The sequence below is a fragment of the Trachurus trachurus genome (genome assembly GCF_905171665.1).
Source record: "Trachurus trachurus genome assembly, chromosome: 7".
NCBI lineage: Eukaryota > Metazoa > Chordata > Actinopteri > Carangiformes > Carangidae > Trachurus > Trachurus trachurus.
Genome location: NC_139901.1, coordinates 25,388,788 through 25,416,054, shown reverse-complemented (window position 1 = coordinate 25,416,054; position 27,267 = coordinate 25,388,788). Strand labels below are relative to the sequence as shown.

Below are 27,267 nucleotides of genomic sequence, written 5' to 3'. Positions count from 1 at the left end.
TCGCATGGACAGCACAGGTGTACCTGACTGCATACAGGTGAGGTCACAGAGTCAACCAGGATACTGAAAGTTAAAGAGGAACTATGCAAGATTTTTTACCTTAACTATGCTACATTTATTTAACCTTCATTAAACAGCTTTGGAGTGATTGCGATGGCTTAATAAATGACTTGTGACTTGTTACGGGGAGAATGGAGGCTCTCTGCCTTCAACGTAGCGTCTTTTGGCTGAAAACCAACCTTGCAAGGTCACTGCAGCCGACCTAATGTCCCAGCTCTCGTCTCGAAGGAACCAGGACATAAAAACGCACTCCATAACCCGTAATCTCTTATTTATGACAGATAAAACTACACAAATATACACATCGTTACGTGTACTGTTCTCCTTCGATGTTGATATCAAATTTAACAGCAAGCTAAACCTTTCCGCACTATACCTCCAAGGAACAGTCGTGTGTTATGATTGGCAGGATTTTTAATGAAGAAAAAGTGAAAACTGAAACAATAAAGTATATAGTATATAAGTATATAGTTATACATGATAAGGATGATAACTTATTCTAACAACTGTACATGTTACGTAAAATACTATATAATAACGTTACCACAAATCAAATTCCTTCAATATTCATATTACAAAATAAACATTATGACTATAAACAAATGTACTTACTGCCAATGCCACACGAAGAGAAGTGATACTGGATGTAGAGGGATTGCTCTCTTTTTTCTATGCACACCAAAAAACTAGCAAACTCAGGTCTAGCATATATTTAATGTCATTTCAAAATAAAACAATACGCATTTTGATGTTACACCACATTACGCGTATATGATAAATAACGTTATGTTCTGCTCCATGAATCGCTTTCTCGCCGGCTTCGTTGAAAACAAATGCACATGGTCGGGAGGAGGGTTAGCAAAACAGCGGAAAAGTGACCAACAAACAGGACATGCATGGTTCTCCTTTAATAAAAAGATAATTTTGGATATGAAGTTAGTGTTAAGATCCACCCTGCCCTTCAACTACATCCCCCACAATGCCGTTGTCTCAGCTGATCCTGATATCCTATGAAATCATCACGTTAACAACCTCCAGCAGCATCACTCAAACTTCTCCTCACTTGGATATGTGAGAAATAACTTAAAGTAGTACAGCTTTAAATATTTTTTGACAACCCTGGAAAAAAGGTCACTTTATTTATCTGTAGCCTCATAAGAAGTGAAATGAGCAGCCTCCCACCTGTAAGGATGATAAAAATGAGAAATAATGAACAGCGTGCGGGTCGATCGATGCGTCCATCCCTCAGTGACTCTGCCTCCCTCTATCCCACTCACAGGTCACCACAGATCTCTACCAGGTGCTTGCAAACAAAGGGTACGTGCTGGAGTGTCGTGGGGTCGTCAAAGTCAAAGGTAAAGGGGAAATGACGACCTACTTCCTGAACGATGGGCCGCCTAACAGTTAGCAGCCGTGGCAGCAGCAGCAGACGCTGGGACGAACAGCCCAGCGGACACGGACACGGCACCACTGAGCGAGGACTCACAGTGTGAGCCAATGGCTAAACACTAGAGACGCCATCACTTGAATCCCAAGCAAAGAGGAAAAAAAACAAACAAACTTATTAAGACTTCAAAAGGAAAGTGTTCTTGGATGAGAGGAAAATGTTCTCGTTTGACAGCCATTTTGGCCACATACATGTTGAAGGACAAGTGTTTTTCTCATGTCTAGCCTCTCTCTCAGGCTTCTTGAAAGATGCAAAGTCTGTTTATTTAAAAACAACGCCTTTTAGCCTGTGTCAAAAGAAGATTAACGCTGTACATAAGGCTACTTTTTATTTTACTTTGTGTTTTGGTTTGTTTTGTTTTGTTTTTTTGTTTCTGTATTTTTTCACATGAATTATGAACAGGTACTCATATTTTGTTTCTGGATTAATTATTTATTTCAAACTCGATGTTTTGTGCAAAAGGTCCTTTATGATAAAGTGTGAATACATACGTGCACAAATATCCAGTTTATTACACGTTTATAAGTGTGTATGTACATGCATATTTGTGTGTGTATGAATATATGTATAAACTGAGGAGGAATATATTGACCAAAGACTAAAGTATTTACTAAAAGCAAAAGGCAAGACATGTTTGATATGTTCTCGCTTAAGTCAGCAATGACCACCGCCTCTGTTTTTTTTCAGCAGCAGGCCTGAACCCTTTGTCTTTTTGCCCGACTGCTGGCAGCAAAGGCTGCTTCATTATTTTCATAAAATACGTACAGTTAATTTATTTTGTCTGTAATTCAGGCAGCAAAGAGCTGATCACTCTAAATTATGGTATTGCCCTCAACCTCTAGACAAAACTAAGGACGACTATAAGGATGTTATTAGAAGGTGATATATGAAATCTATATTTTTTATCTCTACTCTCTGAGGAGTAAAAAAAAAAAAAAAAGTAGCTCCAGGTAGGATTAGGATCCTCTTCATCATCATTTCGCGTCAGACTGGTTCCTTAGAGCTTGAGCAGCCAGTGTACAGTTGGTTTCAGCCGTAACAGTATGTCGTCATCCCTTTCAGAAGTTTTTTTTTTTTTTTTAATGATTATTTTTATTTTTATTTTTTTGGTGCAAATGGAAATGAAGGAACTTCAGAGATCAGAGAGTTGTCCCAGAGCCATCGGGGGGGTCGGGTGGGTGGAGGGAGGGAGGGGGGCGGTCCTTGGATTTCAACGCAGTGGTACCACACACGCCTGATTCTTCTATGAAGAAGAAGTAGATGAAGGGGGGGAAAAATATATATATATATTGATTTTGACTGAATACTGTGCTTTGTAATCCTGAAGGGGCATAACTATTTTCACTGTGAGGTTTTTATGATACAACAAAACTGCTTTCTTGCCAAACATAACCGCTTCGAAGCATGTCTGATTGTGGTATCTCGTTTTCATTTTTGTTTGTTTTAACGTAGGGTATTTTGTATCACTTCTGTATCCTCATCATTTGTATATTCTTAATGTTGTTATTATTATAATTATGATGATTCTGATTAATTATTATGCTTATTATGATGATTTCATTCCAATGATAAGGATCAAAGACCAGCACGCTTTTTCTTGTAAAATGCCAGTTTGTAAAGCTCAAGCTCACTGGTACCAACTGATCAACTGCAGCCAATGAATTCTGCTGTTCAGTCCTAATGTACAAAAATACAGTATTTCAGCTGGCGATCGATGTGATCATGTATAGTAAGTAATAACCATCAGCTGCCTTTGCAGCAGAACCCGTGTGGTGTATGCTCACAAAAGCATAGCAGTAAACACACACTCAACACACATACACACACATACAGATGATTCACTGTGCTTTTTTCTTTTCTTTTTTTTTTTAAATTTTATTTTAAAACGCCACTACTGCAGTATTGTAAATCTCAGTCGGGCTTTAAGGTGATTGACCTCTTCCCTCCACACATTAAACTTCTAAATAACAAACGACATCTCTGGTACAACACCATATATGAGGAGGACCAGCAGAATTAGTAGGCCTACACACATGTTGCTTTTATTATTACCCCCCCAACACCCCCAACACTCAGTCTTTCAGCGAAAAGTGAAAATACTACTAGCTGAATTCGATTGCCTTAAGTTAATACTAAACAAACCCTAGAACAACACTAAACAGGAACTGCTGTGCCTGCTTTGCCCTGTGTGGACTGCTGATGTTTGGGGTGGAGAGAGAAAAAAGGGAAAAGGGCTTGACGAGAATCTTTTTATCTTTTTATTTTATTTTTTTTCCAGTGAACTTTTTTCTCATCGTTGTTTTTACGACGATGTTGCGTTTTTTCCAGCTTCGGCTTCTTTTTTTTTTGTAACTGGGAGAATCGGGCCCTGACTTTTGCTCTTCCGCCAACACTCAACACAAATGGCAACCAACAGTTGATCATGTTTGTACCAAAGCCAGCTCACGCAGCCTTGTGCTATTGGTCCCTCCTGTGCAATGACATAGTGTGGCCTCGGGGGGGCGGGGGGAGGGGGGCGTCGGTGGCTGCACCAGAGGACAGTAATGTAAGGGAGCTCACCAACTATCACTTGAACTGTGACCAATGAAGAGTGATTCATATAAGCAAAGAGTTTATAGAACGGACATGAGTTTATTAAAAAAAATGTGCATTGTATGTATTCTATTTCTATTGGCTGTCCATAGACTTGTGTTGATTGTTAACTCTTGGGATGTTTTTTGGGGGAACAGGAGTCAGAGGGGGGAGGGAGGAGGAGGAAAGTTGTCCCCATACTACTGAAACAGTGTTTTTGCTCAGGCCTGATGAATCTTTCCGTATTTGTTTTTGTTTTATTTGTATTTTTTTTCCCTGAGTTGGAGGAGTCGAGAGGGGAGTGTTTTATTGCAAAGCTGAAGGACAAGAAGAGTTGAGGACTATGACAAAGAGAAAAATAACATTTCCCCTTGAAGAAAAAAATAAAAAAAAATCAATGGCTGTTCTGTCTGGTCATATATTTACTCCTTTTAGGAATATGTGGCTTATTAGGAACATATACTCACTGTAAATTATACAGTAACTTCATATTTGTATGTGTAGTAAATAACATTGCATAGTTAATTTAATAATACTTAACAATCAAAGCAAGATGTGTAAACATGTTTAAGGATTCTGTGTGTGGTAACTTCATGACTGGAAAGCTGCAAACAAAATTATTCTTTAGGGAAGTATAGAGTTTTTGTAGGAAACATGAAACAGAGATGTCTTGCTTTTTCATAATTCGCTTTTTATTACTGTGAAATTAACAGGCTGGAGAAGAACATGATTCATACGAAGGTGAACCACGAGTTGAAGAAAGTGTTAAAAACTCTAACAGAAACAGAAAAAGACCAGACTAAGATCAATATTTCAGAGCAGGAGCTGCAGGACGGGCAGTGATGATGATGATGATGATGATGCTGATGCTGATGATGAACTGGTGCCACTTTGCACCATCTACTGGAAAGTCACAGTAAGTAACAACCTAAATAGATTATTCATTTGTGCCTCCTGTGGATAACACATGCACCTTCAGCTCTGAGTTGTTCTCAGTGACTTTAGTGTAACAGTTTCCAGGTCAGGTGATTGATTTTCTATTGTCATCACAACTTTTGCATCAGTGTATAAGCAGGAATTTACTGCTGGAGTTCAGTACAAGACAGCAACATATTGGATTAATCAGCAGATTGATGATTGTGGTCTAAACTAGTGAGAAACGCTGTCAATCACCCAAAGTGACACTTACACAGTCTTTGTTCTTAGAACCGTCCAAACTTCAGAATTAAACCATTATAATTATTATTTTAAATAAATAATTAATAAAACTCACACTAGAGAGCCATAAATGATTTGTGAAACATTTTTGAGAAAATGTTTTGTCTCTTATGGAGACAGTGGCCACTTCATATTCTGTCAATAAACTAATGTTTTATTTTTCTTATGTAAGGCTTGTAGGTGTAGGACCTTTAATTGAAAAGACAAGTGTAAATTCTTCAACAACAGTTGTTGTGGATCCTGGAAATGTTTTGCATCATATATGCAAAAACATTTTTTGTTAATCTATCTATAGATAAAAGGCAGAGACTCAGAGCTATTACATATTTAATCTGTGATGGTGCAAAACAGTGCAAACATACTGCTTCCAAAGGTCGACAAAGGGTGAATTCATGACTATTTAATAGATATTTAATACTTATTTGCTAAGTAAGTAAACTACTAAAGTTGTAAGATGGAAATAATTCATTAAAAGTCAAACGTTCCCTCTGACCTGAGGCCAAGAACCTCAAATATGTACTTACTATAAACTCAGTCAGTGCTGGTCTTACTGGTCTCACTTCATTCCTGTTTCAACCAGGAAGGTGAACGTAGATAAGACTGTTTCCTGAACTGTTGGCACCTGATTGTCATAAAAGTGTGAAGATAGTGCAGCAGAGACACACTTGTGGTCGCTGTGTGACGGCAGGTCGACCACAGAACTGACTGTGGTTTCCTGCACGATGACGCCCCGAGTCAAATCATGTCTTCACTGATGGAAAATAATGAACCATTATCATTCCTCTGCGTTTAAGGCCTCTTGGATATAACTTTTGTAATATTAACTAAAATCAAATCTGGTAACATCAAAATAAAAACTTGTCTTAAATACCAAGTGTGTAAGTATTTATCATGAGCAAACATGACCATGCCTCCTGAGTTTTGACCCTTTAAGGCCTCTTAGATAAAAAAAAAAAACAAAAAAACAAAAAAAACTTTTTAATATTAGTTAATATTAAATCTTGCAACACCAAAATGAAAATGTTGTTGTGTGTTGTACTTTCTTATTTTCATTTGTACTTTGATCTTTAAGCTTGTCCAGGGCTTAGGCCTGTTGATCTTTTAGTTGTTACTTGTCGTTTTTTCTTCTGTTGGACTTTGGACACCCCTTTCCTGTTTTACCTTGTTTGTTTAAATAAATACTTTTTGTTGCTCGTCAACTTTTTGTGTTTGCATTTAGGTCCACATTCACCTGACCCTGACAACCTCACTTTTTCTAGAGATGACTGCTTCAGTACTTTTTAACCTGCAGATCTCAATCCTCAGGAGATGGTGGGATGACTTCTGTCATGTATCACCCATATGGCCTTTTGTTTTGGCTTGAACTGTAGTTTTTACTTTGCAGGTTTTTGTTAGTTTGTTTTTTCTCCCAATAAGCAACCTACACAACGTTTTATTCACCATAACCCATTTTACATATTTAAACCTCAAAACTTCCCTAAACAACAGGACTAGAAATATTTAAAGAATCAACAAAATCAATCTCTAAAAGTCGATCTGCTTTCAGTTTAATTTCAGAAATCCTCATTTAAACTGACACTGTTAGTGAATGTGAGGAGGAAGGAAAACAAAAGTGAACTGACGGCTTCAGAAAAGGCTGAACTCACGGGCGGTCACTGTCATTTCTTTGACAAACCTGTGAAACCAACAGGAGGATTACTGTACACACCCAGATCTAGAAAACATGTAAACAAATGAAGATACACCATTAGATTTGGAAATGCCACCCACTTGGTCATCTCGCTGTTCTTTCGGGGAAATCGTTGGACCTGCATCCACTTTTCAGGCCTCTCGGACAACGTCCATCCGTACCGCTGACCGTCGGTCAGAGGGGTTGTGTACAGCTGGCTGGGAGCTGGAGAGAAGACGAGACCATAAGGCATTCACCACCTGTGATTTGTCAGATCTTGTCCAACATGTTTAAGTCCAAACCTACATCTGGGCGTCTGAACCCGTTTGACCATCTCTTTGTATCGTCCGTGGCTCCCGTGGTGGATGTCAGTGCTGTATGGGCGAGGCCGGAGGTCAACGCTGGGTCGGTCTTCACACTTGAGTTGTTCTTGAGGTGGTTCTCCTGTGATGTTAGTCTCTGCATTTGAACAGATGTGTGACACGTTAATAAATCTGTGGCTGTTTCAAAAGATACAAGAGTTCAAGTATAAACCCGAGGAGTGGTATTTTCCCAAGAGTGCAGTACGTAGGCTATGTGGGTAAATATATCAAGTTTCTTGTGGTGTCAATAGACAAAAAAGACATATGAACATAAAGCCATATGAACATAAAGCCCTGGTATATGATGGACTCTGATCTCAGTTGTATCTCTTGATTGACTGAGATTCAAATCAACCACAATAAGACACACAGCTCTAACAAAGGACACAAAACCAAAACAAGGACACACAAAACAACTTCAAAGAGACACAAGGGCTGCAAAATGACCACGGAATGAACACAGAGATCCAAAACGACCACTATAAATCATAAAATAATTATTAAAAGCCACAAATGACAAACAAAACAAAACAAAACCTTTAAAAAAACACAAATGCCCACTTAAAGGGGAACTAAACCCCTCAGTTTTGGATGACGTGCTCTAAGCTTGAAATTCAAAAAATGCCTTGATTATGGGCGGGACTCAGGAGCACTCTCCGATCCCCCCTCCCCCTCCCCTGCGCCCCATTCACACCCGCGAAATCACACAAAAGAGAAAAAAAAGTAATAAACACACATCGACACTTCTGCTAGCGCTAACGAGCTACTAACGAGCTACTAACAGCACTAGTAGCGTGGACACTACTAGGAGCCCTGACACAGTGCATCTACAGCTGATCCGCCGGCTCGTTAGCTCGTTAACGGCTCGTTAGCGCCAGCCGCACTAACGATTCCCGTTCAGGCAGCTGTTAGCAGCCGTTAGCTGCAGCAGAGCAGCTAAACTGCCTAGCAACCGTTAGAGGCAGGCAGCAGCCGGTGCTGATTGGTCGGGGAGCTGGTGGCCGATGACGAAAGCTGCCTCCAAAACGTCATCTGCCTCCATCTCAGCCAATAGAAAAATTCGATTGTAATAGCCGTGTTTCAACCCATAGAGGGCAGTCACACTGCATTTTTACTACAAAATACACCAAGTTGAAATATTTTGACTAAAATGTCAAAAGTTGGACCAGAATCAACCAACAACACTACCTTATACCCAAATATATTTGTTTTCAGCAGAAAAAAGTGGTTTGGGGGTTTAGTTCCTCTTTAAACCATCAAAAAAACACAAGATGACCACTAAAAAAGACACAAAATGAACATAGAGATCCAAAACAATCGCAAAAGATCATAAAATGTTTATCAATAGACACAAATGACCACACAAAACTCATATTGAAGAACCAAAACACACAAATGCCCCATTAAAAGACACAAAATCACCACAAAAACACACAAACAACCACAACAAAAATCATAACGTTGGGTGAGGTGGTGGCTTTTACACGTCGGCGTCATTAGCCTATCAATAATCGATCCTGTGTCGATCATCAGCAAACAAAACCCTGATCACCAGTCACCGCCAGGACCGGGGGAACCGTTAACTCAGCGGCCGCTCATCGTCCGCTGTGACCGGGCTACAGTCGGTGGAGACTCCCGGTGTTTACAGCAGCAGCTCCAGCAGCAGCAGCTTCTTACCGTGGTAGTGAGGACTGACGATCATCTGATCACCGATCGGGTTTTGATAACCGAGCTGAGTGAGACCGAAGAAGGCCATCGTCCGAAAAACGAGACTGACACAGAGAGAGACGCAGAGACACACACACGGTGTAGCCTAAATAAATCACAACTTTAGGTTTGGACGTCACTATGGCAACGAGTCCTGCACTGCACACCCGCGCGACTTCGTAGTGAAGACAGAGATTATCTCTAAAATAACATCTGGGACAAAGACAATCTTCATGTGGAACGACCTGACCAGTGCCAATGAGAAGTAGTCTAGTCTAAAATGTTGATCTATATCTTCCAATCTAACTTTAATTGTTGAGCAGCTGCATCCACAGTGGACCAAAAACAGTAGGCTAAATAAAATAGCCTACATCAGAAGGCTTATAGGCATACAGACAGCTCACACATAAGGCATAAAATTAGGCTACATAAATAAAACATGGATAAAAAATAAATAATTAATAATAATCAAATCAAACAAAGTAACGCTGATTCTAAAAAAAAACAAAAAAAACAAGGTGGATAATACACTACAAACAATAAAAAACACAGACAGACACGCAAAAACACACACACATAGGACTCCTGGTTTTAAGTATTGTTACTACTGGTGCTTTCATCCTCCAATAAAAGGTCATACTGCATAACAAAGAAGTAGGCTACATTTTCTTGCAGAAATTTTGAGAGTCAACTACATGGGAATTGAACCCATGACTGTAAAATTAGAAGTCATAGGCTGCAGACATAGCAAAACACGTGATCATCTAACTCTCTCTGGACACTGACATGAAGGAGCTGTCCTGTCTGTGTGCATCATCTGTATGAGTGAGTGTGGAGAGTCAGAGATAAACAACACATTCAGCTGGATAGCTCAGTAGGTAATGGTATTGACTTTGGATTGGGAGGCTGCATGCATGGGGACTTGGTTCCCAATCTTTTATTTGCCTTGGTCAACAAGATTTGCAGAGGAAGCGCTTATACTTTCTTATAATGAATAGATGTGAAAAGTAATTGCTGTAATCACACTGCATTGTGCAGCTGTGTTGTTTTGTGACGTAAGATAATGTAATGGTGGAGCTGAGGGCTTAATACATCCAGATGGGTAGCTCTTTGGATAAAGCCATTGACTTTGGACTGGGAAGCTGGGGTTCAAATCTCACTGATGGCTGGTGTGGAAGAAGAAGATAAAAAATGATTTGGGCTCAGCCACACGCATCATTACACAGACATAACACAGTAATACACAGGAATTGCGTAAAGCGTGATTTCATGCTGTAGTCCATGAGCCAGACCACCAATCGCAATCGAAAGGGTGGGCAAATTCTTGTTGCTATTTTATTATTCCTATATATGTCCAGATTATTAATTGGTATGATAACCTTCGCACAAGAGTAGCTTAACAATATTTATCATGCATTCACTATTTTGACCATAAAAATGCCATATACACCAATTATGGCCATTCTCCGATGTTGCACATTTCATAATTTGTGTGCCACTACTGATGATTTAGATCACCTTTACAGTTGCAGAAAGGCCCTGCAGATAATATTTGTTTGCACCACTAGTTGGCGCTAATTCCACTGGGTGCATGAGGGAGCGAGGGGGTGTTAGCAGGAAGTAGCAGAGGACTTTTGTGAAATCACATTATACAGGGAACATTTTTAATGGTTTATATATACATCCAAGGTTAAGAAGGCTAAGATGTAGTGAGTAAAGATGACATTAACATTATAGCATATTACATCCATAGGTTTAGGGTTATTTAGGGGGAACTGGGGCATTGTTCATTAGGCTGACTGCAGAGAGGAAGAAACTGTTCTTGTGGCGTGAGGTCCTGGTCCGGATGGACCGGAGCCTTTTGCCAGAGGGGAGGGGCTGGAAGAGTTTGTGTCCAGGGTGAGAGGGGTCAGCAGCTATTCTGGCTCTGGTCTCCGGGTCCTGGAGATGTACAGCTCTTGAAGAGATGGGAGGCTGCAGCCGATCACCCTCTGGGCAGAGTGAATGACACGCTGCAGTTTGGCCTTGTCTCTGGCCGTAGCTGCAGCACACCAGACTGACATGGAGGATGTGAGGATGGATTCAGTGGTGGCAGTGTAGAAGTTCACCAGCATCTTCACAGGGAGGTGAAACTTCTTCAGCTGCAGCAGGAAGTATAGCCTATCCTCTGCTGAGGCTTCTTGGTGAGGGAGCTGATGTTCTGCTCCCATTGGAGCTCCTGGGAGATGGTGGTGCCCAGGAAGAAGGACTCAACTAGGGTCGCTGTAGAGTCACAGAGGATGACAGGGGGGAGGGCAGCTTGGTCCTTTCTGAAGTCCACTATCATCTCCACTGTCTTCAGAGCGTTCAGCTCCAGGTTGTTCATGCTGCACCATGACACCAGAGGGTCCGTCTCGCTGCTGTAGGCCGACTCGTCCCCATCAGAGATGAGGCCGATGAGGGTGGTGTCAGCAAATTTCAGGAGCTTGACAGACTGGTGTCCAGATGTGCAGCTGTTGGTGTACAGGGAGAACAGCAGAGGAGAAAGGACGCAACCTTGGGGGGATCCAGTCAGGAAGTCCGTAATCCACCTGCACATGGAGTCAGGCACATTAAGCTGGGAGAGCTTGTCACGGAGCAGAGCTGGGATGATCGTATTGAAGGCAGAGCTGAAGTCCACAAACTGTATCCTGGCGTAGGATCCTGGGAAGTCCAGGTGCTAGTGGAGGGCCATGTTTACAGCATCATCTACAGATCTGTTGGCTCTGTAGGTGAACTGTAATGTCCTTAAGGTGGGTCAAGACGAGGCACTCAAAAGTCTTCATGACCAATTGACCACAGAAGTCAGAGCAACGGATCTGTAGTCATTAAGGCCTGTGAGCCTTGTCTTTTTGGGAACTGGAACAATGGCTGAGGCCTTGAAGCAAGCTGGCACATGACAGTTCTCCAGTGAGGTGTTAAAAATGTGTGTGAACACCGGAGACAGCTGATTGGCTCAGTGCTTCAGGGTGGAGGGGGAGACTTATACCCCTTTCCCACTGGCCAAAAAAACAGTTTAAACCCACAAACGCACCGACCCGCGTCAACCCGGGACGTCTGTCTGACTACCCGTTTCTCCGACCATACATTTCTTTATTTTTGCGTCCATTAGTCCGACCTCCCATTTCTCCGACTTAAGTAGCCCTAACCCTCAACCTTACCCTAAACCTAACCTTAACACTGTAGAATGGGTAGTCGGAGAAATGAGCCGTCGGACTTTTCAGTCGGACTGATGTATGCCCCCCCGTCGACCCGCGTCAAATGACTCGGCAAGCGACGCGGGTTAAAATCGCCTTCAATCGGCTCGGCTCTGATCGGCTTGCAGTGGGAACACCAGACCCGGCTCAACCCGCTAATTTATGTGATGACATTGGGCGTTACGTGACGCCACATCATCGCACCAGTCGCGTCTCACGTAGGCTACCAAAACAAAACTCTGCTTGCATTCAAGACTGGGATTTGAAGATCAAAGAACACTGACCAAAAAAGATTGAAAAAAAATAAGTGACATGTTGTGCCGCGGACGTCCATCATAAGGCGGCCGCGGCAGACTCGCTGTCCTCCGTGGCGGGCGGCTGGGGCATGACACGGTGTTTCTCGCACTGCGAATGAAAGCGGGGCGACTGATTTATGCGGGGGTTAGACAGACAGACCCGGCTCATTTTGGTCAATGGGAAAGGAGCCAAATGCCGATTGTTAGCGGGTCGACCCGCATTTAAAAAACCTGCGTCGACCCGCTGATGTTAGAAAACGGCTAGAGTTTGGGCCTGCAGCTTTGCATGGGTTCAGCTGTTTAAACAGTCTCTTCACCTCTCCTTCTTTGATTTGATTTGATTTCTATGATGGAGAGAGGTGTGAGAGGTGTGGGGGCGGGTGGCACTTGGGTGTGGGGCTGTGTAGGTGATCCAGGTGTGGAGGAGCTGTTGCTGATCGATGGCTGGTGGTCGGAGGTGTGGGGGATATCAGGTCTGTCCCATTGTCTTTCAAAGCGGCAGTAGAACTCGTTCAGGCTGTTGGCCAGGCGTAGGTCATTGACAGAGGGACACTTGAAATACTTTAGCTACTGGCAGTATGCTCCACATTATTTGTGACAGAAGGAGCAAGCTCTTTAGTTGATTTTAATTGTGTACAAAAATATTTGTTTGTTCTTGTTATTGCATGAAAAGTAAAACACTCTCAAAACGTTGGCTATTTCATGTGAATGTTCTAATTTTTTATCACATTTTCATTCACATATTCCTGAGGTGAGTCTGTTATTATTACAGTAGGGTCTTGATAAAAGGGAAAAACATCCTTGAAGTGATTTAGGCACTGAGTGGTCAACAAACAGCATAATACCGAACAAGCGCTATACACAGTTTTCAAGTTTCCACTCTACCGGTCCACCTATTCAACACATGATAACATATATGAGGGTGTATTCTTTATTGAGAAAGCAGTCCTATCCATCCTCTGGTTTCACCCAGCTGTAACTACTGTAGCTTCCCACTCTTTGATTTAGCTGTCATTAAAGATTTGTCGGGTTTCCAAAAACAGCAAAGAGGCACAGACGAAGAGGCAGGGAGCGGTGTTACTGAACAAGGCGTGTATTTCACAAATTATTAATTAGCCTACACATTACATTTTTTTCCTCATTGGCTATAGGTGATTCTCTAAATACTGTGTTTCCTCCAGTGAAGCAGCACATGTTCATCTGCAGCTGCCTGGTTACAGTGTGTGTACTATATGTGTGTGTGTGTGTTTCCTCAGGTCGCTGTTGGCCTTTTTTATGACAGTAATCTATTCTATACGGTCGATTGCTGTATGACCTGTTTTCAGATGTGTAATTATAATGTCTTCCCTTCTTTCCCAGGATGTCACCACCTCTTCTCCAGCACCAACAAGTCTCTGTGTCTCCCAGTTTCACTCTGAGCACATGTCCCTGTTTCTCTCTGTCAGCTGAACTGCTCATACAGATGTTTTCTCTATATTTTTGTATATTTCTGTAAATTATATTTGTAAATAAACTTTGTAAACTCACTCCACTGCCACATAAATTAATTTCTTCCTGGAACGTGTGCACTGATGATTTCTTGTTTGATCACATGTCAGTAACTCTAATTTCATTCTGAAGCTTGGGCTCATACACAGCAACATAAACATTAAGTATCTTATAGTTCTGCATTTCTTTGGTTAAGTTCCTACCTACTGATAACTTTTAGATTCTGTCAGTTGGTAAATCTACGGTGGCTGTGAGAGTTCAAAGCTGAAAAGCACATGCAGCAAATCACATCCTCTATTTCTGCAATAGTAGAAAAATCTATACCATGGCTTATCGGAAAGTTATGTGACAAATATATATATAGAAAGAGACATCACCTTCTTAAAATTTTAACATGTTTTAACTCACATGTCTTAAGAGTTGCTCCAGTCCATATGCCGATGGTAGTTTGCTTGTCTTGGAGTCTGAAATGTCAAAAATAAATTATAGCTGCTGCGCAGCGATGGGTCGGGTCCGGGCTACTTTTGGGCAAATTTAGGCAATTCTGAGCAACAAACAGGAGAATAGGAAGACATGACAGTTGACCTTAAGGATTGAACCCACAACCTCGGGAACCAAAGACCATTGTCTATCGCACTGAGCTAATTGACAAGTGGCAGATCAACAGTGGCTTCACAAATTGAGTAAGCCATTCACTGTCGTGTAGGCAGATTTGAAACCACAGTAAAAAGAAAAATCAGTTTTTGAGGTAAAATAATGATATTTGTCAAACATCTACTATGAGTCTAAGATGTTAGGAGCCTTCGCGCATGGACCAGTCCAAGCTATTTGTTTTTTTTTTTTAATTTAGAGGCTTGCTGTGATGCCACCATTAGGACAATTGTCTTGTGTTTCATATTGAGGTCAACTGACATTTTGATCTGTCATCATCACCACCATCACCCTTGCTGGGTCTCGAACTCACAACCTCTGACACCAAGAACCAGCTCCTAACTCACTGAGCTAATTGGCTGGTAGTGAGACCTGCTGTGTAGCTTCATTTATCCACTCAGGGAGTCAGTGCCCAGGCAGCTGTTGTCAAGGCAGATTTCAGAAAGTCAGAAATTCTGTTATCTAAACAAAAATCTGTTAATACATAAATTGCATTTAGACAGCAAATCAGCTTAAGGACATGTGACATTTTGATCCATCATCATCATCATCATCATCATCATCATCATCATCACCCTTGCTGGGTCTCAAACTCACAATCTCTGACACCAAGAACCAGCTCCTAACTCACTGAGCTAATTGGCTGGTAGTGAGACCTGCTGTGTAGCTTCATTTATCCACTCAGGTGAGCCAGTGCCCGGGCAGCTGTTGTGATGAAATGGTCAAAATGTCAATAATTCAGTCATCTCAACAAAAATCTGATAATACATAAATTGCATCTTGACAGCATGGAAATGTTGGTGATTTGTTTTTAATGATAAGTGTTTTGCTTCATAAGAGAAAATATGATGTTTATAAATTCCACTCTCACATTGACTGCAGTTGTTCCCATGAGAGCAGAATTCAAAATGTTCTAGAAAATTCAGTTTTTGAGTTAAAATTCTGATATTTGCCAAACTTCATCAACCATGACTCCAGAATATTGTCATTTTTTTTCAGGAAGATTGAAAATGTATTTATCAAGAATTTGATGGTATATGTTTACAGTACTGTTTACAGTCAAACGTTTTCATGCACTGTAGGCTCAATTTTTGCTTAATCAAAAATCCGAGAAACAAGTTTTGTGGAGGACGGTCTGGAGATGCTCTGTAGCAAGTTTGGTGTCAATTGAGCAAAAATTGTGGGAGGAGATACATTTTAAAAGTTTTACAGTTATTGAAAAAAACAGAGTGATGGACTTCATAATTTGTAATAAGTTTAAGTGGACAAAAGTTTCAGCAGTATTGAGGCTACATTGTGGTGAAGTTTCAACACTGTAGCATCTACCGTTGGTTTGGTAGGAATTTTTAAAGTTTTTAAATTTAAACGCTTATTGTGCCCCCCCTAGGAGGGGGGGGCACATGTCCTTGGAGTTGAGTGAATCTGGCATGGGACTGAACCTTTGTGCAAAGTTTGGTGAGTTTTCGCCCATGGGAAGTATGACTTCCTTGGAAGAAGAAAGAAAGAAAGAAGAAGAAGAAGAAGAAGAAGAAGAAGAATTCCTAGGAATACAATAGTGTCCTGTCAGCTGCGCTGCCCGGACCCTAAAAACATTATGTAAGTTCATGGTGCAATTTCTAACAGTAGGTGTTTTGTATTATTGTTAAAGAAATGACTATCAAGGATCTGCGATGTGATGTGATGTGATGTGTCCGGGACCAGTCTGATAAAACACTGGCTGTGACTCAAGGTAGCCGCTGGTCACAGCAAAGAAATAGTGCACAGCATATACACAATAAAATCATATCATTTCACGCACTTCCCCTTTTTTTGCAGATTAAACAAACATGATATGCTAACCAGTGAGTCTGACATGTGCAGGCAAACATTGTTAATGTTGGACTGAGCCAGACAAAAGCTGCATGATTAACTCTGTTTCTGTTCGCTATAGGAGGGTGGCGACCTGGGCTACGGTCACTCCCTCCTGATAAAATACAATTAAGTTATCTTCAGTCATTCACAGCTCATTTTATTCTGATAAATCTGACGAAATAAAATTAATAAATAACCAAAGTCAAACTTAGTTGCATGGTTTCTAAGCTGCAAACACTGTTTAGACTGTTTAGACTGTGTAGACGGCTATACATTTTGTTAAGTTGTTTTTTATTTTATTTTTTGGTTCTATTAAAAATTAACCACAAACAGGGGTTTTACAGTGTAGGTCAGGTTTTACAGCCCAACAGTCAGTGTCATAAAAAAGCTTTTCAGCAGGTTCAAAGGAGACAGAACAAACCTGGACTATGAAAATACAATTTACATTTCAATAATTTGTTAGATGTATACTGCACATGTAGGCTATACTGACAAGTCACCATGGAAGAGTCTTAACCCCATAGGTTTGTTACAGGGCTATTGGACTCATTATAGGAAGTTGAACCTTAAGTCTTCACCTGTTACTGACTCACCTGTCTCTATCAGTTCTACTTTGAATAGGAGTGTGTGGTGTGGCTGGTTTATTGCAGCTGCAGAGACAGACAGCGCACAGCGGTGTAACCTTTAATATCCGACCGGTTGGAGCAGTCGCTCCTGTTGTTTTGTTTGATGGGGCGAACAAGTCAGAGACGGAGAGAGAAAACGTTGTGAGGCATTCAGGTATAGGAGGCCACAGGTGGAAGAATGTGTCCATGTTCTGCAGCAAAATTACAGTAAGTACCAATTTAATACATTGAATAAAGAATGGAAGAAAAGTTTGTCCTTTAATGTCTGACAAACATTTTGAGAATAGTTTTTTTCCCTCATGCATTAGGTGTAAATAAGGCTTTTCTCTCCAAATATTGTGACTAAATTTTATTAAATGTTGGATGAATTTAGAAACACAGTAAACTAAAACGTTGTCAGGTTGATAGTATTGCATTTGATCACGCTTTCTACAGAGATTCGTGTAAAATTGTTGCGTCCTTCTGTTAAACCTGCGCGGTAAAATACACCAACACTGTGGGATTAAAGGTAAAGGTAAAGGTACTTAGTTGATGAATCATATACAGAAGTTTTTTTTATGGAAAAGAAATATGGATCATGACATTAGAGTGTCACATGTCGGATCATCGTTTTGCTGTATTGTGTGTTGCACGACGTCGCCGTGCGTCATGGGAGTCTCCTGAACATGAATGAGACTCTGCAGGGAAGCGCCCTGTCTCACCAGCGGGTAAATTAATCCTCCCATTCATCACTAACTTTGCCCCACAGTTTGATAATAGAGAGAGATTTTTTTTGCAGGTTGTTGTACATCTCATAATTAAATCACATTTATCATATCATATGATTTATGGTGTTGCTTCCTTATTTGTTCAGCTGTGCGCAACGCCTTGATCCACTCAGCCTGTGTCAGGACGCACAGAGCGAGCAGGGTCTGGGCGCACTGTCTAAAAAATAATTTATAATCAATCTATGAATTCATTGTCGAACATCGTGCCCACAATTCACCAATTTATAATCGTCCCCGGATTTAAAAGGGAATAGGAGTTGGCACAGTGGCCATGACCGACCAAACAGCTATAGTGTAGCCTTTGGACATCATGCACCTGCATCACGCGCTTTAGACAGCCGAAATAAAGGCCATTACGTGAAAATAAAATCTACACTGTGACCAAATATTGTAATCTGAACAGTATTTACCATAACTTCTACCATAATAATCTATAAAACTGGAGATTGCTTGTTACTGTACTTAACACCACAACTCAATAAAAAGATCAGTAGGCTATAAAATTAGGCTATACATTTTACATTAAAATCTTCAGATGCTTTTAATTCTAGCCAATACAAATAGGCAGGCTCAAAAACACATACAAAATCCAACAAATATCACATGTTTCTGCCTGTTTCTTCTTCTTTTTAATTTTCTCTTCTTCTGAGAAAATTGAAATTTGTCATCTTTAATGTGTGCAACAAAGAAAAAATGATGATGATGTGTATTTGTCTCTTTCCAGCTGTATCTGGCTCAGTCCCTTCCTGTACATGCCATGCCTATTTGGTACCGTCGACTGGCCTTTAAGATTGCTGCTGGGATTTCCTGCTTTTTGTTTTTAAATTACATTATTTTTCAATACAACAATGGTAACGACGCACCGCTCCTCCCACTGATATCTCAACCACTTGCGGCACATGTGGAGAACCCTGGAGGACCAGATGTCCCACAGTTAGATCCTTCAGGTGCCAGGTGTCTTCATGGCTTTTACACCACCGAGGAGCTGAGGCCTCACCTCCAGAGGCCTCCGCAGGACTCTGGGGCTCCAGGTGCAAATGGAAAAGCCTTCGTGCCATCCTTGTTGTCTCGTGAAGAACGTGATGAGAAGTTGCGTGGATTTGATAAAAACCAGTTCAACCAGCTTGTCAGTGACCGCATCTCTCTGCACCGTGACCTTGGGGATGACACACGCCATCCAGAGTGAGTACCGTGGTTGATCCTTATCTGTGCAGAGCATCAGTACCTGAGACACTAAACTAAATAAAACAAATCACAACTCTGCTCACACCAGTACATCTTTCCCAGAATAAAGAAATAAATTAGCTCCATAAAATGCTTCTTTATAAAAGAAAAATATATTTATATAACTGTACACCTTCTCTATACATACAGTATCTCTAGAATAAAATATGCATCTCATTGCAAATCTCTCTCCTGTGTGGCCCTGACAGCTGTCTGGAGCAGAGGTTCTGGCGGTGTCCAGGTCTCCCCACCACCACCGTCATCATAGTGTTTTACAACGAGGCCTGGTCCGCTCTGCTCAGGACCGTCTACAGTGTCTTACACACCACTCCTGCTGCCCTGCTGACGGAGATACTACTGGTGGACGATGCCAGCACAGAGGGTAAGAGGAGTCACGCTGCAATAAGAATAGATGAATGTCTTAGCTGACATCTTTTAGGGGGACTGAGGATGGTTGTAACAAAGAGATGGTTGTACCAGCATCACTTTCACCAAGAAGGAATAACATTGGAGTTAGGTTGTGTGATGAATTTCATGTGTTGTTCACTCTCCCTTCCTGACCTTGCATGTGAATTTGCATGGCTGAGTGAAGAAGTGTGCAGGTTTTACAGATAAAATACACATTTTTAGGTGAAAACCTAATCTTTTGGACCAAGTTTGTTGATGTTGATTATTAGTACTGACACAGTTGAAGTTTGAATTAAGTAACTTGTATTCGATGACAGCAGGTTATTTCACTGTTGTTCATTTCAAACCACCATGCTGCTACAGTCAAAGAATGGCTGACGGGTGGGGATGATTGTAACACCTTTTGCTTTAGTGTTGGCACATGCACAATACACTTCTATAGATGCATATTAGTGCGGTTTACCCCTTTCTGTTACAGTGTACCCTGGTAGTGGGGTAGGTTGTAACAGTGGCACTCCTTGCATTTGACTTATGTGATACAGTTGAAGAAGTTGAAGACATGGTTAGTTGTAGTAGCAGACAAATGAGGTTGTCTGCTACGTTTCTCCCATTTTTCCCTGTTAAAAGCGTTTCTGGGAGTTTTTCCTCAGTTGATGTGAGGGTCTAAAGGCAGAGGATGTTGTTATGATGCCATGTAAAGCCCTTTGAGACAAACTGTTTGTAAAAAATGGGATATACAAATAAAATGGCCTTGCCTTGCCTTTGTATCAAAAAATTCGAGTGCCCTTGAACATCCTGCAAGTTATGGTAGCTGAGACAAAAAACAAAGCAAAGCCAATGCAATAGCCTATTTCTAAAATGTACAAGCAGTGGGTCAATATTCACATATTTAGGTGTAATAAAATAAAATAAAAATTGAAAATTTCCCTATCATTATTGAAATAACAAATGTATTAAAAGTAAAGTAGGAAAATGGCTCATTTGAGTGTTAATATCGGTAATATTTTATATTATTACAATCAACAACAGTGTATCAGTTGCATTTTATTTAATGAAACAGATGCCATTTAATTTACTTTTTATGTGTTTTAATTTTAATTTAGAAAATAATGAGCAAACTATAGTTTTCATATAACGTGATTAATAAATAGTGGGATATTTTCCTGCAATATCCCACACAGACAAAGTGCTCAGATTAGGAGACACAGATTACTGAGATTCCTGTGAGATAAACTCAACTAATGTACTAGTACTCTTAAAATATGTATTTAAGCTGTTAGTTTGTGGAAAATATTATTTCTGGTGCTGACATTACAGACAGGTTTTATTTGCTGAAATTAGTATCTTAACATGTCTATCTGTGACTGAATTAGGTCATTTACTGTGTGGTTTGCAGTTTAAAGCCACTTTAACAGTGTAATGATATCTTCTGTATTTCCATGAGTATCTAAAATAGAAATCATTGTGCTCATCTGCATAAAGCATGTGTGTGTGTGCTCATCTGGACAGCACTATGCCTGCACAGGAGGGAGCAAACCACAAGGTGGCAGTACAACCAATAATAAACATACTGTAAAGAGAGAAAGTAAAGAAACAATGCAGCTCAGGTTGAAGCTCTCTCTCTCTCTCTCTGTGCTGCAGACTTACACTTGTTGAACCTCCTTTCTTCAGATCACCTGAAGAGTCGCCTGGATGAGTACGTGAAGCAGCTGAAGATAGTGCGTGTGTTGCGACAGAGGGAGAGGAAAGGCTTGGTCTCAGCCAGACTGTTGGGGGCGCAGGCTGCACAAGGAGAGGTCCTCACCTTCCTGGATTCCCACTGTACGTATATATGTAGAAGATAATGAGAAAAGCACTGCTAACGTTCCTCAAATCTATTGGAAGTAGGTTTATCAACATCTCAATAAATAGGAACAACCAAGAATAATGTTTCCTAGTGGCCTTACAGTGGCCATAAGTGGCCTTATGTTTTCTATGATAATACAAAATCTTACACATTAATTAGAAGTAAAATGGTCCTGCAGTTACATCCCTGCTTCTTCATAGGCGAGTGCTTCACTGGGTGGCTGGAGCCTCTTCTAGCCCGGGTAGCAGAGGAGCCGACCGCTGTGGTGAGCCCGAGAATCGTCACGATCAACAAAGATAATCTTAAATTCAGTAAACCACTTCCTGGAGTGACGTATTCCAGGAGAGGAAACTTTGACTGGCGACTCACGTTTGAATGGGAGTACATCCCCAGAGAGGAGATGGACCGAAGGAGGAATGAGACATCTCCCATCAGGTAAGTTAATCAACATACACACAGACACAACTGGCTGATTTTTGGATTTTGTCAATATTGGAATATTATATAAATGATTTTGTACAAGAATCAATTCTGCAAAGTGACTGAGACCTTTGAACCTGAAGTAAAGTGACATTCAAACAGTCCATGTATGGTGCTGCTGGATTTGGGGTTGTTTAAATATGTTATGTGCCTAATTCAGTGGAGAGAGTGAATGAGAAAGGGTGGTGAGAGAAAAAAGGAAGATGACACAGCCCTTATTGATGTTTTTTAATAATGATGAACAAGAGTGTTTGAGTCAAAACATTAAAGATGGCTCTATTCACACCAAAGTTTAACCTGTTCATTATTCAAGGCCCACAGCTCCTCAGTCAAGCTCCTGACATCACCTGAAGTTTCTGAGGTAGGCTATCCCGCTAGCTGACAGGAAGTTAGCTCATTAGCATTAGTGGTTTGTTATGTTGGGAAACAGATTTGTTTTTTCTCTCTCAAAGTGTTAGATGAGGTGACAGTTAGCTACTTCTCTCTTGTCTGTGTGGTTAATATAGCAAAAATGGTGCGAGTAACCACTTAGCTTAGTTTAGCCTGGTTCTGTAACATGCATTTACCATCTGGACAAAATCTAATGTCTGAAAATGACAATTCACAGCTGCACATAATCAGATATCATTTAAGCTACTGAAATAACGTTTACCAAACTGTTTCTTAAAATTGATTGTGACTAATGTGTGTGTTATGTTTTGCAGAACACCTACCTTTGCTGGCGGCCTCTTCTCTATATCTAAATCATACTTTGAGCGCATGGGGACATACGATGACCAGATGGAGTTCTGGGGCGGTGAAAATCTGGAGATGTCCTTCAGGGTAAGAAGGTTGTAGTGTTTTCAAGTTTGTAGCCTACAGATGGGTTACGAATTAAAGGAAGAGGCTGAAAAATTAACAGCCAATCACGATGATAATGCCTCACGTCCAAAAGACACAAGGGGCGACACCAAACAGTTTGAAATTAACACATTTTTGGACCTGATTAAACCATCTCATGAGTTAATATCTTTTGAAAAAATGGTGAATGAAGAGATCCAGTTGTTTTCCCCTTTTAATTTATCACCTGACCTGTGTATAAACATGTTTACAAAGTGCTACTTTCCAGTCACCGTGTGCTGTGTGACATCTCCACTGCAGGTCTGGCAATGTGGAGGTCAGCTAGAGATCATTCCTTGCTCTATTGTTGGGCACATTTTCCGCAAGAAGAACCCCCATGTTTTCCCCAACAGCTCTGCTATAATCACCCGCAACCTGGTCCGCGTGGCCGAGGTCTGGCTGGACGAGTTCAAGTGGATTTTCTATCGCATGGACAGGAAGGCTGCTCTGGTTTATGAACAGGTGAGCACAGATACACGGTATGTTTCCATCCTGGGACATCAGCCACATCATGTACATATAAACGATCTTGAAATATGCTACCTGAACATGTTGTGTTTCTTTTGCTCCCACAGAATTCATTTGGAAATGTCACTGAACGTCATAAACTCAGAGAGAGACTGAAGTGCAAGGACTTCTCTTGGTACCTGGACAACATTGTTCCAGAGGCCTACATCCCTGAAATATATGGACAGGTGGGTCACATTGTAAACACTCCTCTTTTTAAAAAAATTCCTATTTAGGTTACACAGTTATATGTTTGGAAGAGATTGCTTAAAAGAATAGTTCACCCAAAATTCAAATTGCACTCATTATCTACTCGCCTTCATGTCGACTAAGGGCTGGGAGAAGTTTCAGAGTTATCCGTGGCTTCTCTGAGTTACAGGGGGTCTCGGCGTAGCACTGCATGTCCTAATAACGGTTGCAAATTGATACCAACTGTCTTTGTAACAAAAAGACACACCAAAAAACATCAAAATACCTCCATGCTGCTCGTATGTAATGTCCGTCTTGTATTGAAGCCCCGACATGAGAAATTGTCCCGAAAAAAATTAAATAAGTCTATATTTCAAGCTTGTTTGTAGCGGAAGCTCCTCTTCCTGGTCCGTCCAAATCTTGCGAGATTTGCGCCGGTGTCAGTGCGATTACTGACATCAGCAGCATGGAGGTATTTGGATGTTTTTTGTCTTTTTGTTACGAAGAAAAGTGGTATCCATTTGCAACCGTCATATGGACATGCAGTGCTGCACGGAGCCCCGCTGTAACTCAGAGAAGCCACGGAGGACTCTGAAACTTCTCCCAGCCCTTAGTCGACATGAGGGTGAGTAGATAATGAGTGAAATTTCAATTTTGAGTGAACTATCCCTTTACTAAGGTTTTGAGAAGATGTACAATCTTTATAATTTCCAGCCTCTATCATTTGTGATCATCATGAAGCTTGCATATACAGTACACAATATTAAAATAGACCAGACTGTTTTTATTACTTGCTAAATATTATTTGCCTCTTGAACACAATTTTGTTTTTTCTGCAGTTGGAAAACATTGGTTTGAAGTGCTGGCTGGATGTCGAGAGGACAAAAAAGCAACAGAAGATGAGAGCTCCAAAATTAATATGTGAAAAGTCTGGAGCACAGGTACATTGACTTTTGAAAAGGGAATAAAGGAATAAAGGGAACTTGTTTTCTATCACACAAAATTTTGTTTATAATTCAGATATTTTTTCTTTTCTTGTAAAAATACTAAATATTTTCTGCTTTGTGGGACAGAAACTCAGAAGTAAGCAATCTAAAAAGGAAATAATCAGCATCATTAGGGTTGGGGACTGGTTTTAAATGAATTAATGGCAATGAGAGTTTTCTAACCCAACTAAAATACAATGTTTATTTGTGTGATTTGTAGTATTTTGATTACACGCGCCAGCATGAGGTACGACTGAACCCCGAAACTGAGATGTGTTTACATGCAAAGCCTGGAAAATCTCTGGTGTCTGTTCAACCGTGTCAATCGAAGATAAACATGTCATCTGTTGCACCCGAGCAAGTGTGGCTCTTCACACAGGTACAGCATGCACTTCTGCAACAACTCAAACTCTGCAGCAACTCATGTTACAACACTGTTTCAATGTCCATTTCCACATTCTTGTCTCTCTTTACCTCTGAGTTTGTTTCACAGTCTCTAAATCTTACCAACTCAGTTATGTTAGAGATCCTACAGTAATCATACCTTTTACATAATTGCTGTTTTCAGACAAACCAGCTGAAGAATCCGTCATCAGGCAAGTGTTTGACAGTGGAAGGAGGTCAAGTGATCGTGACGAAATGCTCATCTACCAAACTCAGTCACAGCTGGGCCCTCATCTGACTTTATTACGTGTATGTGTTTGTGTGTAATCCTGCCTTTAAGGCAACTCCGGTGTAAAAAATTGAAAATGATATGAAGCTTCAGCAGGCTGAGCCAAAAAATTGAGAAAAACATCAAATGATATCATGCAAAGTTACATTATTTTTTACTGCCATAGTATCTCTTTATGAAAATGTATACCTCCACTGCAACTCCGAATGGAAACACTGGCTATCTCAACACAAACTAGGTATTTTTGATTGTACAGAAAATACTCTCTTGATCTGACAAATTCAGACTTCTAAAGCCTTTTGGATAAACTTGAAATGATGAAATGATTAATTATTATAACTGTAATTATATATTTTTTAATGTTTCTAAGCTTGAACTCTCTCTATTTTTTTAATAAAAGCAAAAAAAAAAGAAAAAAAGAATATGTGTCATTTCTCAGGCCTTCACAGTGTTAGAAAGAATGAACTGCATTCTGCTTGTACAGATGTTATCAAATCTATTTGCACAGTTACAGCAGACAAGTCTCCAGAACAGAAATCAATGCATGTTTCAGTGATAACTTGTTATGTCAGGAAGAAAGTTAGGTAGCCTCACTGTCACGGTTAGTGCATGGGAAGGTATCTGACAAGGTCATCAACAGGTCACTGCCATCAGGAAATACAACTGATATGAAGAGATTGATAAAACATGTTTACAAAGTCTTACAACTAAACAAAGCTGGAATCTGTATTCTTGGATTCTGAATTTCTGTGGTTTTAAATTTCAGCCTGTTATTCAGGAAATTCACCATCACACAGAGGGAGTTGGTTGGCAGTCTTGTATAAAGTATCCGAAAAAAGTATCTGACAATTACTGCAGGCTACATAGGTTTCAAATAGGCTATTAAATGTACTTTAGACACTTGGCAAAAGACAAATCACCAACACAAACTTCACTTGCAATCAAGGAGAATTGATTTGGAGAGTAAGAGAAAGTGTGTAGGCTATTGTATTTAGGAAATATTGTGGAATGAAAATACTACAGTAGCCTACTACTAGCCTACTACTACTACTAATAATAATAATAATAATAACAACGTTTATTTATTTAGCACTTTTCACAGACAAATGTCACAAAGTGCTTTACAAGAGAGAATATAAAAGGTGTTTCAGTAGACCACAAAACAGACACAAAAAATGATAATAATATACGAAGATAGCATCAGCTACTGACATCCAGGAGGAAAAATCACTTGGAATATACAAACGATAGCGTATATTCTGTCATAAACTATTAGCATGAAAAGTTTCCAAGGAATTAATTGAAGTCAAAGTAATGTTTGTGTGTGTATGACATGTATTATAACAAAACTGTAATTGTGTAAAGTGTCAGCAGCTACACACATAGCCCACTAAGTATAAGTAGCCTACCGGTAATAGAAAATAAAAAAACAAGTAGCCTACTGTAAGTAATAGTGTCTGTAGTGGCTACACACAGTCCACAGGTTGTGGGAGAGGAGTATGGAGTCAGATCGCTGACATTAAAATTTGGCACTGAAAACAGAATTTGGCATTGTAATAAAAAAATAAAGTTGTACTGACACTAAAATAAGTATTGGCATTGAAAAATGTTCAAAATGTGCAATATTTTATTTGGATTTAAATAATATATCATGTATAGTTGTTTCAGTGTCAATATAACTTTATTAGTTTAGTTTATTAGTTTAATAAGGGTCAGTGTGCAATTACATTAATCATTTGCAGGAAAAAATGAAACGATGGTTGCACCAGATTTAGCTCACAGCTAATTTCCATCTGTAGTCCCTACACATAACATAAAAATGATAAAATACACAGAATTACACAGACCACAAGCTAATATACAAAGGTGAGGCATAAAAAGACACAATTAGACAATAGACAACACGTTAGACAATGCCAACTTTTATTTTCAATGCCAAATGTTTTTTTTTTTTTATTATTGCAAACAATGCCAAATTCTGTTTTCAATGCTGCTAAAAATAACGTTATAAATTAATGTCAGTGATCTGGCTCCACAGAGGAGGGAGGTTCAGGTCAGGAGTCTGAGGCCACGCCCCCTCCGCCGCTCAGAGCGAGTGACGTAACCGAACACGGCAGCGAGCGGTGATGGGATCTCGAGCGAGCGCT

General features: G+C 40.3%; 3 protein-coding genes across 3 annotated transcripts in view; 2 read left to right on the top strand and 1 right to left on the bottom strand.

Moving 5' to 3' along the window:
* LOC310988799 (adenylate cyclase type 6-like) overlaps positions 1-2,363 on the top strand; it is a 47,033-nt gene extending 44,670 nt beyond the window's left edge. Inside the window, exons 23-24 of the mRNA XM_083975554.1 lie at positions 1-37; positions 1,340-2,363. The exon at positions 1-37 is cut by the window's left edge and continues 88 nt beyond it. Coding sequence (XP_083831680.1) covers positions 1-37; positions 1,340-1,468 — 166 coding nt within the window. The 3' untranslated portion in view covers positions 1,469-2,363. The remainder of the gene's footprint in view (positions 38-1,339) is intronic.
* Positions 2,364-6,922: 4,559 nt separating this feature from the next.
* spmip11 (sperm microtubule inner protein 11) lies at positions 6,923-9,083 on the bottom strand (the record flags this gene model as incomplete). The annotated part of the gene is made up of 4 exons (XM_083974644.1): positions 6,923-6,971; positions 7,067-7,190; positions 7,272-7,424; positions 9,005-9,083. 4 exons carry the CDS (start codon positions 9,081-9,083, stop codon positions 6,923-6,925), a joined length of 405 nt encoding a protein of 134 aa, XP_083830770.1.
* An 8,743-nt stretch (positions 9,084-17,826) lies between these two features.
* LOC310988131 (polypeptide N-acetylgalactosaminyltransferase 6-like) lies at positions 17,827-25,129 on the top strand (the record flags this gene model as incomplete). The annotated part of the gene is made up of 9 exons (XM_083974643.1): positions 17,827-17,868; positions 18,863-19,110; positions 19,362-19,534; positions 21,232-21,381; positions 21,607-21,841; positions 22,591-22,708; positions 23,027-23,227; positions 23,341-23,460; positions 25,016-25,129. The coding sequence occupies 9 exons, from the start codon at positions 17,827-17,829 to the stop codon at positions 25,127-25,129; spliced, it is 1,401 nt and encodes a 466-aa protein (XP_083830769.1).
* Between the last annotated feature and the right edge of the window lie 2,138 nt (positions 25,130-27,267).